The sequence below is a fragment of the Microtus ochrogaster genome, chromosome 22, assembly GCF_000317375.1.
Source record: "Microtus ochrogaster isolate Prairie Vole_2 chromosome 22, MicOch1.0, whole genome shotgun sequence".
NCBI lineage: Eukaryota > Metazoa > Chordata > Mammalia > Rodentia > Cricetidae > Microtus > Microtus ochrogaster.
In genome coordinates, this window is record NC_022023.1 from 32,085,880 (window position 1) to 32,099,652 (window position 13,773).

Sequence of the window (13,773 nt, forward strand, 5' to 3'; positions counted from 1 at the left end):
ACAGCGAGGGAGCAGGTTTGTGAGGGACATTGGTACAGCTCAGGGAGATGGTATTTGAAGCGTTCAATTCTGTTATGGGATTTGGACACTTGGTGGAAGCTGTAAGGGAAAAAGGCTCATTCTGGATGTGTGGTATCGGGAAAAGAGTCGTTTCCGTGACTAATTTACCAGTGAAGATCTTGTAAGATGGCACACTTGGGTGACGAGAAGGCTGTGACTGGCAAAGCAGCAGAGGTAGTGTGGTTTAGCAGAGAGGATGCTGTTTGGTATTTCATTGCTTTCATCTCTGCAGTGTTAGTATTCTATGGGAGGTCTCTGTCCAACAGAAAAATGAACTGATCTAGCTCAGAGCCACAGGGCAAATTCTGTCAATACTGAGTTTAGCTATATAATAAGCAGCTCTCTGTGTGTGTGTGTTTGTGTCAAGATGCATATATGTCATATGTCAGGGATTGCTGTCTTCTTTCTCAGTCCATTAGTTAAGAAAGAAAAGCCACTAGAAGAAGGTTATGAAGAAAAGAGGGATGTATCTGAGCTTTTCTTTTTTTTAAGATTTATTTATTTGGGTTGAAGAGATGGCTAAGTGGTTAAGAAACACTGGCTGTTCTTCCAAAGGACCTGGATTCACTTCCCAGCACCCACACGGAGGCTCACAGCAGTCTGTTAACTCCAGCTCCATGGGGATCCAATGCTGTCTTCTGGCCTCCGTGGGCACCAGGAATGAATGAACATGGTGTGTAGACATGCATGCAGGCAAAACACCCATACCAATACAAAGAAAACAAAAAGGATGTCTTCACTTTTATGTGTGTGTGTGTTTGTGTGTGTGTGTGTGTGTGTGTACAAGTGCCCTGGGAACAAAAAGGATGTCTTCACTTTTATGTGTGTGTGTGTTTGTGTGTGTGTGTACAAGTGCCCTGGGAAGGCAGAGGGCGTCAGAGCGCCTGGAACTGGAGTTACAGTGAATGTTAGGAATCAACCAGGTCTTCTTTCTGGAAGAGCAGCCAGTGCTCTATAACTTGCTGAGTTGTCTCTCCAGCCCCAGAAATCTGACATGCTTTTAAGTCTATTTTACAAGGTGGACATAGTGGTGCACGCCTTTAATCCCTACATTCAGGAGGCAGAGGCAGGCGGATCTCTGTTAGTTCCAGTTCAGCCACAGATACACAGTGAGACCGGGTTTTGGGGGGCAAAGGGGCCTGTCTGACAGAAATAAAAGCACTCGAGTGGAGGCTGCGGAGAGTCCAGTCAGCTAAGTGCTTGCTGCACAAGCACTAAGAACCCGGCTTTATTCCCTCGAACCCACTTTAAACAGCCAGGCTTGCCGACTTGATCTTATAATGCCAGTACCAGGGAGGTGGAAACAGATGAGTCCTCAGAGCCCTGGGAACTCAGTGGGAGGACCACCTCAAAAACAAGAAGGTGGATTTCCAGCGCTCACAACCATCTGTCACTCAAGTTCCTCGGATCACATGTCCTTACCTGGCCTCCACAGGCACTGCCTGCAAAGGTGCACAGACATGCAAACAGGAAAAACACCCACACGTGTGGTATAATGTCCCGCTGGTCTGGCGCCAGAGGGATAGCAAGCAACCTGCACTAGCCACGAAACCCCGCTGGGTTACACCTGACACAGCCCCTAGGCCTGCCTTTGTGTTATAAATACCTCTTGTTGCCCCTGTGAATCTTGACTGAGAGTTTCCCATGGACACAAAGCCTATGCAAAACTTGGTTTAGAGGGAACTGGAAAACCTTGGTACCTCATGAATCAGGTATTTGCACCTGGCCTTGTATTGTTGGAAGCTTCTATTAGTTTATTTTGAAATATGAGAATCGACTAGCTAAGTGTAAATATAGAAAAAAATGATGCTGAGGAGAAGGGAAGGTGCTTCAGTTCACTGAGACTGAACCCCCTGCAGTTACAAAGGCTAAATTCATTCTCGATGCGTGTCTGAGTTTTCATTTCTCAGATCCGTGTAAACCCACACTCCCAGGCTGAAATATTCGCAACACACACACACACACACACACACACACACACACACACAACATAAAGAAAAATAAAGCATAAAAATTATCTGGAGAAGATAAAAGATATAATAAAGGTGTTGGCACACGCAGATAATCCCAGCACTTGAGGAGCAGAGGCAGGTGCATCTCTATGAGTTTGAGGCCAGCCTGGTCTATAGAGTGAGTTACTGGACAGCCCAAGGCTGTACAGAGAAACCCTATATCAAAATAAAGAAATACATACATACTTACATACATACATACAAAAATAAAAACCAATCAAACAAAAAAGTTCAATTTCTAGCACCAACATGGTGGTCACAACTGTCTGTAAATGCAGTTACGGGGCCCCAGAGTTTTCTGCCAGCCTTTGTAGACCCCAGGCACTCAAGTGGTGTACAGACAGACATGTAGACAAAAAGCCATGCACATTAAATAGAATATAAAAGTTAGAAAATACAAGAATGCACACGTGGTCTCGAGAACCCCGTGACTGGGTGCACAGTTCTTAGAGGTGCTCAGAAACATTTCCTTTTTGATAATGGTAGGTACAAGACTGTTGATGTATTTTTCAAAACTCAGTGTTTGCTTTAATCTTAAGAAAAGCCACTCTGGGTCGGGCGGTGGTGGCGCACGCCTTTAATCCCAGCACTTGGGAGGCAGAGGCAGGCGGATCTCTGTGAGTTCGAGACCAGCTTCAAGAGCTAGTTCCAGGACAGGCTCCAAAACCACAGAGAAACCCTGTCTCGAAAAAAAAAAAAAAAAAAAAAAAAAAAAAGCCACTCTGCCTACGCAAATAACGCCAATTAAACCAGATTAGACCAAATTAAAATGCCCATGTTTAATAAGTGCGGCACTCAAAGGTGGACCGAGACAGCATGGCAGGGAGAGGAGCTCACACAAATCCCGGAGACCATGTATTCCTCCCCTCTTCCCGTGAGCCTAAATAGCTTGTGGAAGTGGTCCTGACCCTCCCCTGTGAGGGGTCAGCGCTTGCCAGGCTGGGGAGCTGGAGTCTGGACCAACGCAACTCCCAGGCCAGGGCCTATAGTGATGCTTCCAGTCATTCACTCAGTAGCAGGTTTCTCCTCTACACTAAAAAGAAAGAATAAGTTTTATCATATGTAGATTATACTTCAGTAAGACTTCACATTAAGAAAAATGAAAGAAAACAGCCAGGTGGAGGTGGTATATGCCTTTAATCCCAGCACTCAGGAGGCAGAGGCAGATCTCTAAGTTCCAGGACAGCCAGGGCACGCAGAGAAACCCTGTCTCAAAAATCAAAACAAAAGAAAAACAAAAAGAAGAAAGCTAGACATGGTGATGCCTGCCTTTAATCCCAGAACTCAGAAGGCAGAGGCAGATGTATCTCTGTGAGTTTCAGGGCAGCCAGAGATACACAGAACTTGTGTTTAAAAAGAAAAAAGTGTAGGTATTGTTGTTTATTTTGAGATGGTCTTGCTAGGGAGCTCTGACTGGAAGGGAATTTGCAAAGTAACCATGCTGGTTTAAACTCAGCAATTGTCCTGCCTTAACCTCCCTAGTGCTGGGACTGCATAGCACCATATGTGGTTTACAAGACTCATTTTAATTGAAAGACCCTACAGACCCCCCCTCAAAACCCCAGCTAACATGCTCCCGTGAGAACGCCCGGTTTGTTAAAAGATTTTCAGGGCCTGCAGCTAGCTGGCTCTCATGAGAACATCCTGTTCGCTTGAGACCCTCAGGACCCTCTCAAGACCTGCAGCTAGCCGGCTCTCATGAGAACATCCCGTTTGCTTAGGGAAACAGGATGCCTATAGTCAGCACATGTGCCAAACTTAGAATATCAGCAGTTCACAAAAGAAACAATTTCCCCTATGAAAGATCCCAGCTTAGCTGCTGTAACATCATTTCACAAGGCTTTTGACAAACAGATGTAAGTGCAGAGTAAGGCAGGGCCCTTGGCTGCAAAGCAGGATTACCTATAAAATAGGACATCTGTAAATCAGGCTATCTATAGAATAGGACAGGACATCTATACAACAGGAAATCTGTTGCCATACATCTGTGCTGGGAAAGGAAAAACCAAGAGAAGAACAGGATATCTGTTCCCATACATCTATGCTGGGAAAGGAAAAACCACTTATGCCCCTTGCCCCATTCCAACCGACCACTAACTACGCATCTGCTTCTGTAATCTGCTTCTGCTGCCCTCTTTCCTATAAAAAGACCTCTCCCCAGTCTGCAGGCGCGCAAGTCCTCCGAAAGACTTTGCCGCCTGCAGTTACCTGTGTTTACTCAATAAACCTCTTGCTAATTGCATCCTGTGGTTTAGTCTCGGAGTGTCCTGGTTCTGGGGTCTTCATCGGAGAGGAAAGGTCCTCTATGAGGGTCTTTCATAATGACTTGGGTGTATCGTTTGCGGGGAGGAGCAAGTTTCTCATTCATGCGTGAAGTACGGTCATCTTTAGCAGAACGACACAAGAAGAACTTCTATACATATGGAGTTGCGTGTACGTAGAAGAACACGGGTGCCTGGCAGTCAGACATAACAAAATGTGTTGCTATGCTTGCCAAGAGTGAGGTCTTCGATGGTGTCTGAGTGAGCATCTACATTCTACACTAGGGGCTAGATCAGAAGGAGACACATGGGAAAGGTGTAGACTATAAAGGAGGGATTTGGGTGTAGGCCACTCATCTAGAAAGTTTGATCATAAAAGGAAATCGACCACAGGACAGTTGGGAAGAGAACGGTTGTGTCAACTGGAGGCTTTTTTTGAGAAAAGGCCAGGGATTCCTCTGGCTTTTGATAACCAAAAAAGAGGACCAGTGGAGAATGGACCATGGGTGAGAATGTAAGTACCAAGTGATTTGAGGGAACATCCCTCCTCTTAAAGGGACCCCATCTTAAAGATAGGGAGAGAGGTCCTGTAAGCGCAAAATAGAAGTAGGGAAGAAATGGGTTAGGGGTCCAAGGACAGTGTTGGCTACATAGCAAGTTTGAGGCCAGCCTGGAATACATGAGACCCTGTCTCAAAATAAAGTAAAATAAAACAAAATAGATGTGTCACGTTCCCTAGATCCAAGTTTTTTTCATTGTCAGCTGTTGTAGTGACACGCCCTTTCAAACCTGTTCTCACGTTAGTGTGTGCCTTGGTACCCTCTAGTGTAAGGCATCTGGGCTTTCTGAACTTTGATTTTTCTCATTAGTGAAATAGGGTTATAGGGATGGTGCCTACCTTGTGGCAGTGTTGTGCAGGGAAGTACATGAAGAACTCACAAGGCTGAGGTACTGTCTGGGGGAAGTATCGCTAGCAGTCAAACCCAAGCCACACGACGGATGATGTCACAATGCCTTCCCAGACTCCAACTTGAGAGAGTCTCAGATCCTTTGGACCCAAGGAATGGAACTAGCGTGTGACACATCTATCAACTGAACTAGCGTGTGACACATCTATCAACTGAACTAGCGTGTGACACATCTATCAACTGAAGGTTTCATGAGTTCGCGCCTTTGCCAAGATCTTGGCGAACAGTCTCTCACCGTGTGATTGTAGCTCAGAAATTATTTTTCTTTTGGTGATGATCGTACTGGGCTGGATTCTTTTTGTTGGGCTTGCATCCTACATGGGGACATTTCCAGAGGTGATGGTAAGCACCAGCCTTGCATCCCAGCTACTTCGGGCTCGGCTTTATGCTCCCGTCTGGGATTTCTGACCAAACAGGGAAAGTCGTTGAGGTTTTTACTAACTGGAAGTCAGGATGTGACAGGAACATCTCATCCCATTGGGGCATCCTTCTTTGGAGGGTTTAATACCCCTCCACCTGCTTTGATAGTGTCATTCGTATCCAGGCATTATGGCATTTTTTTTTTACCAATTTTTTTTTTTTTTTTTTTTTTGGTTTTTAGAGACAGGGTTTCTCTGTGGCTTTGGAGCCTGTCCTGGCACTAGCTCTGTAGACCAGGCTGGTCTCAAACTCACAGAGATCCGCCTGCCTCTGCCTCCCGAGTGCTGGGATTAAAGGCGTGCGCCACCATCGCCCGGCTATGGCATTTTTTTTTTTTAAACAGTTTTTTTTTTTACAGTTCTGCTGGTCACAGTGCCTAACTTCAGAGTTTCAAGCATAGCAGATGAGGAGTTTCTATTAGGGACAATGGGATGAGGTATTCCCTAACGGGCTCCTTCGTTCACCACACAGAAACACTGACTTCCCATGGGGTTAATGAGCGGGGCCGTGTCTACCTCTAATTTTCTTTCTGACTCAGCCTCCGACTCTAAAGTGGAAAGAGGGGTTGCCTGTTTGGGAGACCAAGGCACGGCGAAGAAGCCAAACTTTGGAGGATGAGCTGCTGCTGCTGCTGTGAGATCAGGTCTGTCGGGCTGGGTCCCTGTCTGTAGAATGCTCCAACACCCTTCCCAGACACAGGCCAACTGTGGAGGGGATGGCTTTAGATGTGTATTGGGGGGAGGACTGGGGAGTACTGCTGGGGAAAGCAGGCTGAGAACCAGCTGCCTGTAAATAACCATGCCTCCCAGGGTTCCTTCTGAGCAAATTCCACATATTAGTCCATTATTTCACAAACACTATATTATATTAGCCTATGTTAATTATATATTTTCTCCTACATACACATGTGTTATAGTAAAAGGGTCTGTATATCCATGTGTATAGGCGACTTTGATCGTAGTACCCTCCTCTCTGCTCTCGTTTTCCTCCCTCATCTCCCTTCTCTTCCTAAATAGATCCTTTTTTTTCTCTCCTTTTTTGAGACAAGGACTCGCTATGGACCCCTAGGAGCCCACTACGTAAACCAGGTTGACCTCACACTCGAGCACAGAGATCCCCCTGCCTCTGCCTCCGGAGTGCTGGGGTTGCAGTCGTGGGCCACCGCGCACGGCTGGGATGGAAATGACTGAGGCAGTGCCATCCTGTCACCGCCTTGTTTTGTGCACGCTTAGACACTTCTCAGCCTCCTGCCCCTTCACGACAGCCATATCCGGCAACATCCTGACCATGCTCCAGACGTATTAACCAGAATCATTAATGTTTGTCCACGCTAAAACATAAAGCTAAAATTACTGAAAGGAAGCGTAAATCAAAGCTAATGCCATGTGGTATCTTGAAAGCATGCCGAGTTTTGCAAGAGAACAGATGTTACTAGGTCACTCCAAATCCTTCACTGGTGTAATTGTGGCTTTTATCTTTAAAAACACTGCACACGCCGGGGCGGTGGTGGAGCACGCCTTTAATCCCAGCACTCAGGAGGCAGAGACAGGTGGATCTCTGTGAGTTTGAGATCAGCCTGGTCTACAGAGCTAGTTCCATGACAGGCTCCAAAGCTGCAGAGAAACCCTGTCTCAAAAAAAAAAAAAAACAAAAAAAAAAACACTGCACACCTGAGCTTGGGCACTGAGACATTTTGGAGGCATAAGCCCACTCTTGGTATGGCCGTTAATAAAAAGGCTCATCCTTTCCACTGGCTGTGTCACATGGCTGTCAGGAACCCTTGCCTGGACCATTTCCAGATGAGTATTTCTAATGCCCCTTCTAGAGAGCTGGGAAGCTAGAGGTAACAGGAACCTGAGATCAAGACCCAACTTTGCAACTTACTGCATGAACTGGGGAGGTTTTTTTAATTTTTTTTTTCTATTTTGGTTGAATATTTATTCAGGGGGGTTATGGAGGAGAAAGGGGGAAGGGGGAACAGGGAAAGAGAGAGGGAGAGAGAGAGAGAGAGAGAGAGAGAGAGAAGAGAAGAGGAGAGGAGAGGAGAAAGAGATAGAGAAGGGGGGAAGCGGAGAAGTGGAGAGAGAGGCAGAAGCGAAGCTGCCTTTCCTAGAGAAAGATGGAAAAGAGCGAACTGGGGAGGTTTAAATCCTCTGAACATCAGTTCATTTACTGGTACAATGGGAACTATTTCGGCCTTTTACTATTTTTGTGAATATCTCATTTGGGAATCCATGTAAGGTGTCTAGTGCAAACCTTGAAAATCAGTAAACTACAGATTTAACGAAGTGAAATGAGAACCTATTAGCAAGCATTTATAGATGATGGTGGCCTTGGGTATACACAACACACAACCAGCTCATTGTGGGGGTGCAAGCCGGACCTCCAAACATCTCACACTCCTTCCACTGAACCAGGGAGACCCCCTTTCTGCAGGCCCTCTCCTGGACTTCTGCCAGTTCACCCATTTCAGAGCAGTTAGCATTGCTGGAGAAAGTTTACTCTTGGTAGTCTTTTTGTTTGTCAAGACAGAGCTTCCCTGGTTGTCCTGGAACTGACTTTGTAGACCAGACCTGCCTCTGCCTAGTGAGTGTGGGATTACAGGCATGCGCCACCACCACGTGGCTTCTCTTGGTAGTCTTAATTTGATAGACTTTGGTAGAGCAGAAGGATTTGTGGGGAAACTACTCCAGAAGGCAAGGGATGGTGGCCCTGGCCCCAGGTATAGTAAGAGCAGGAAATGAGAGAGCTGGCCTTCTGTTCTCCCTCAACCCACGGGCTCAAAGCTATCCCATTGGGTGTGTGAGAAGTGACACTTGTTCAGCCAAGCCGAGCCGCTGCCACAGAATGTGACTCTAAGCCACCGGAATTATTTTGTGCTTGGGAAAGAGCACCGTAAGCAGCCAATATCATCCTTCTGTTCCTTTACCAGGGAGGTATTAAGAGGTTTAGCTGGATGAGGGTTGGATTGCCATCTTACAAAATATGAGACTTCTTTAGGTGGCTTAATTATAGCCTTATAAATAAATAAAGCTGTTGTCACCTAGTTTATTAATTCCCCTAATAAGTCCAGGTGGTTTTTATGTGTTACAGAAGTCTTTTTCTGCCTTTGATTCATTTAAGCCAATGCGTATGTTGTGTAATGGCCTATTAAGGTTCTAAACAGAGGTGTGAGAATAGCTCCCTTTTGAGGTTTTTTTCAGCCCAAAGTACCTCTGTCCTGGCCAACCTATTGATGCTCTCACCCTGGAGGCCCCGTGACACAGGGACTGATGTCATAATTGGTGCCTGAGCTTTACCTCCCAAAATGGCCATTTTAGTTTAGTCTAGGCCACAAAGTTCACCAGTCAGGAACTGCTATGCTGGGCCAGACACCATCTGGTCTGGAATGAAGCCAGACAGAGTCCCAGGATCCTGTGAATAGAACCAGGCCTTCCAGTAACCGCTCCCCGCCCTCAGCAGCCAAGAAGGCCCACAATGATCGTTGTTTTATGGATGGTTCTCATTGCAGGAACGATGTGGAAGGGATATAAATATCCCCCAGGAGGGGTAAGTGTACATTTGACTTCTTTACTGTCAGAGTCCCTAGCATTAACATGGAAAGCATGAAAATCCGGTCCTAACAACTTTAGAAACATTCTCTTTAGTATTTGAGAAAAAGTTCCTATAATGTCCCTGCTTCTACTGTTAGCCACTCTGCTTAGAAAGGGGAGCTTTCCAGCTTCCTAGAATGTACTTCTAAAGGGCAGATGTCTCACTCAGCCAAGGATGGTTTGGAGCTAGCAATAGAGCCAAGATTGCCTTGGTTCTCCACCTCCACACTGCTGAGATTACGTAGTGCTGCGGGTGAGAGCCAGGGCCTCCTGCACGCTGGGCACCTACCATGTGAACTATACACCTCAGTTTCTCAGGTGTGTTCGTACACATACTTTATTTTTTAGAAGACTAGGGTTCAAAGCTAATCTCTGGCCGATGCAGACAAAATGTTTAAAAATGTCTTTGGGGCTGGAGAGATGGCTCACAGGTTAAGAGCACTGGCTGCTCTTCCAGAGGTCCTGAGTTCAATTCCCAGCAACCACATTGGGTGGTTCATGGCCATCTATAGTGGGATCTGGTGCCTCTTCTGGCAGACCACTATATACTTAATAAATAAAATCTTTTAAAAAAAGGGCAACATCATTTAAAAAAAAATGTTTAGTCTTCAATATTACTTCCTACATCAGCCCACCAAGCCCAGGTGGGGTTCTGGTGGCAGACATCTCTGTCCTCTGCCAGTTCCCGCAGTGCCGAGCACTTTTTGGTGGCAAGCATAAAATGCCTTGGGTAACAGGATGAGGCACCTGCCTCAGCCCTACAGCTTAGCCTAGCAATGCTAGTCTTCTGACATATGCTTTTTCTTTCCCTCCCAGACCCCCTTGGAAGTAAACAAAGATGACCCTGGTGAAGTCATGCAGCTGTGAAGAACACCCAACTGCCCAGTTCCTGTTGTAGGTTTCACATAAAGTAATCGCACATTATTTTGTCAGGTTCTGTGTAGTTACCACGCGTTTTAAGATGGACAAAGACAATATTCTCCTAATAGAGACAGAGAGTGAGTTGGTAGGTGGGAGTGAGTGGGTGATGGTCAGGTTCTATTTGTCAAAGCCTCTAAGGCTGAGACACCTTGTTTAAATTGTCCCCTCTTGGGTAATCATAAGTAATGATTTTTAGACCCACTTCCCAAATACTATATCCCAAATCTTGAGTCCAAAAGTAAAAATTATCCCACGGGGTTCATTTAAATACAAGGGAAGATGCTAAGGTGGTATTCAACCCTCACCCAGACCTGCTGAAGCTGGGTCTTGGCCTCACTTGAAGTGACCGAAGAGAAATTAAGAGGCTCAGGTATCTTGCCAGCACAGACCTGGACACAGTAGGGATGTAGATGCAGGCTTCTTCCAGGAACACCTATGTGTTGTGTGCTAAGGCAATGGTCTCCCTCACCTGAAGTTATCCAATGATCCTTTTAAAAGATTTTAAAAATTATTTTTAATTATAGGTAGGTGTATGTGTAGGTCTGCATTGGAATGCAACAGAGGCCTCAGTTTCCCCCTGGAGTTAGTTATAGGTGATGGTGAGCTGCCAGTGCAGGTGCAGGGAATGGGCTCAGGTCCTCCCCAAGAGCTCTTAACCCAAACCACTTCTCCAGACAGCATATGTATAAACAAAACCTAGGTGCAGCTCTCAACATGGATGCAGTAAATTTAAATTCAGGGCTAGGAGCCTAAGCACAAAATCAGCAGTTAATAAATGAGGAGTCTGAGCGTCGGTATCTTACCCTCTAAAAATGAGATCAGGGAGGTGGTGGTGGGGAGGGGAAGAACATTTCGGTAACTGTGCAAGAGAACAGGTGTACCCAGCAAAGCATTCCTGTCGTTCACACAGAAAACACCTTGTTATTCCTACCATTTGTTAAGAGTTACTCTGTGTGTGTGTGCGCGCGCTCACCCGCGTGGAGACCGAAGGTCAGCGCCTGGTGTCTTCTCACAGCCTCCAGCTGTTTGAGACAGTCTCCCACTGAACCTGGAACTTGCCACTTTGATTAGACTGGCCGGCCAGGGAGCCACGGGAATCCACCCATCTCTGTGCTGCCGAGTGCTGGAGTTACAGATGTAAGCCACCATGCCTCCCTTTTATGGGGGACCCGCAACTCTGACCGCAGACTCATTTGTGTGACAAGCACTTTACACATCAATCCACCGTAAGATTATCTTTCCTATGGAAAGGAAAATGAATCCAAAATGCAGATGCAGTACTGAGGAATTTGGGACTAGACACTATTATATTTCCTGCTCTTCCACGACCTCACCCAGTCTCGGTACTCGCCTCCTGTGCGGCACTAAGGGCGCCCATCCATCCGTCCACGTATGTCTCTGTGAGCGCATGTACTGAGGGAGGTCAGAAGGCAGCGGGTACCCTTTATCACTCTGCCTGTTCCTTCCCGGCAAGGCTGGAAGTCCTAGTAATCCTGTCTCTGCCACTCTTGGAGCTGGGCTTACAAGCGGGTGTGGGGTGCTACACGTCACTCCCATCTCATGGCTGTACCCTGAGTACTCCAACCACTGAGCCGTTTCTCCAGCTCCTCAGGCTCGTTTGTTATAGGGGATTTGAACCTGATAATTCTGACAAGAGAAAAATCACAAACAAGCTCTGCTGTTTCTCTTCCTTTTCAATAAACCTTCAAAACCCTGAGCCACAAGACTAGAGCTCACTGCTCTAACCACTGAGCAACCTCTCCAGTTCTCACTTGTCATGCTTGTTTTGTTTTTTCTTGAAACAGTGTTCTCTGTGTAGCCCTGCGTGTCCTGGAACTCACTGTGATCCTCCTGCCTCTGCCTCCCAAGTGCTGGGATTAAAGGCACGCATTTCCAGTTTTTTAAACTTGATGTCTGAGAACACAGTGCACTCTGTTCTAGACACTCTAGGTGGTGGTGGAAGAGAAATCAGCGGTAGCTTGAACAGTCACAAGTATATAAGGGACAAGCCCGATCTCTGAACCTAACAAATCTACAGAGCTAGCAGTGTTCCAGGTGATAAGGAGTAGCTTCAAGTTTTGATCAATGAATGAAAACCAGTAAAAATATCAATAAAATATTTTAATGCCTACAATTTCTTGTATACATAAATTGCAAAACATTCACCTGTATATGCAAAAGTATATTCTTCTGCAGGTCAACAGCACCAGAAACAAGCTAAGCTATGTCCAAGTTTTCTTCTTTTACATTTGATTTGTCCATTATGTAAAAGACATTATGGATTTAATAACTCCAAAGAAATCTATATTTCACTCTTAATCATACACTAAACACCTGAATATGTACTTCATCACATCCACTCACAAAATAAATAGTCTAATCAGCACACTGAAAATAAAACAACCAGTCTCTCTGCATATATTTATTCTCTTTCCAAAATGTTTTGGTCTTCTGCTATATCTCGGAAATGTACTACTAGCTGCTTTTCAGTTATAAAATACAAAATAATTTATTTCTTGGAGAAAATCTTGGGGGTTACCATTACAAAAATGAAATTCCGTGTTCCCTTAGGTTTTCTGTTAAGTCTTTGAACTTTCTCTTGGCACTCACAGGGCTGCCCATGACATGTGGTAGCCTGCCCTAAGTGGACACAACTGCATCCACTGCAGAGAAAGCACAAAGACCAGTTCTCAAATAGCCTTAAAACAAAGTGCCCTTTGCTTTAGCAAGTGGGACTGTGCAATCAGAGCCACAAGTTTTATGAAAACTACTTTCTTGTCACATAATTTGTTAGAGAATGCCACACCCATGATCATGTAACATTACAACATTCGAGAATTAACATCACCCAATAAAAGGCACATCTTCAAATAGTGAATCAAATCTGAAAACCAAGACAGTAGAGAGCATACATTAAAAATCAAGCACTTAATTTGTAAACCTTGAAAAAAGAATAGCCTGCTCCTGTTTCCTCCCGGCTTTGGAAGCTTTTCTCGGTGGTTAGGAAATACAGAAGAGCAAAATGGAAGACACAATTCGGACTTACAGTCTTTCTTTCCTGTGTTTTTTTTTTTTTCAACATAAAAGTCGATGCATATCTGTTAACAGAAATGCATTCAGACATGACAGACATCACAACCTGACTCTTTACCAAGTTCTGAAACTTTAATCCAGCATAATGGCTCCTTCCTGTGCAAACAGCTGCACCCTGTAACTGAGTACAGTGCTTTCAGTCACCAGAAACCTTGACTGCAGTTACAGCTTCCAGAGAACGAATATTGAAAGGTTATCCAAGAAAAATCATGGAGGGGAAAGCACACAAGTGATGGCAAATAAAATAATGTTCCGATCCTACTTTATCAAGTAGAATATCATACTCCCTTTAACAGTGGGATAGGGAGCCAGGAGGTGGTGGTGCACGCCTTTAATCCCAGCACTCGGGAAGCAGAGGCAGGCAGATCTTTGTGAGTTTGAGGCCAGCCTGGTCTACAAGAGCTAGTGCCAAGACAGGCTCCAAAGGTCCACAGAGAAACCCTGT

General features: G+C 45.5%; 1 protein-coding gene across 1 annotated transcript; it reads left to right on the forward strand.

The window, feature by feature from the left end:
* Positions 1-5,493: 5,493 nt before the first annotated feature.
* On the forward strand, positions 5,494-11,707 carry Spty2d1os (SPTY2D1 opposite strand). The gene is made up of 4 exons (XM_026784246.1): positions 5,494-5,643; positions 6,260-6,364; positions 9,233-9,270; positions 10,131-11,707. Exons 1-2 carry the CDS (start codon positions 5,575-5,577, stop codon positions 6,356-6,358), a joined length of 168 nt encoding a protein of 55 aa, XP_026640047.1. The 5' UTR covers positions 5,494-5,574; the 3' UTR covers positions 6,359-6,364; positions 9,233-9,270; positions 10,131-11,707.
* The last annotated feature ends 2,066 nt before the right edge of the window (positions 11,708-13,773 follow it).

Coding starts and splice junctions, on each gene's coding strand:
- Spty2d1os (XM_026784246.1), top strand. CDS start 5,575: ATGATCGTACTGGGCTGGATTCTTTTTGTTGGGCTTGCATCCTACATG. Junction 5,644..6,259: donor GGACATTTCCAGAGGTGATG/GTAAGCACCAGC, acceptor TTTCTGACTCAG/CCTCCGACTCTAAAGTGGAA.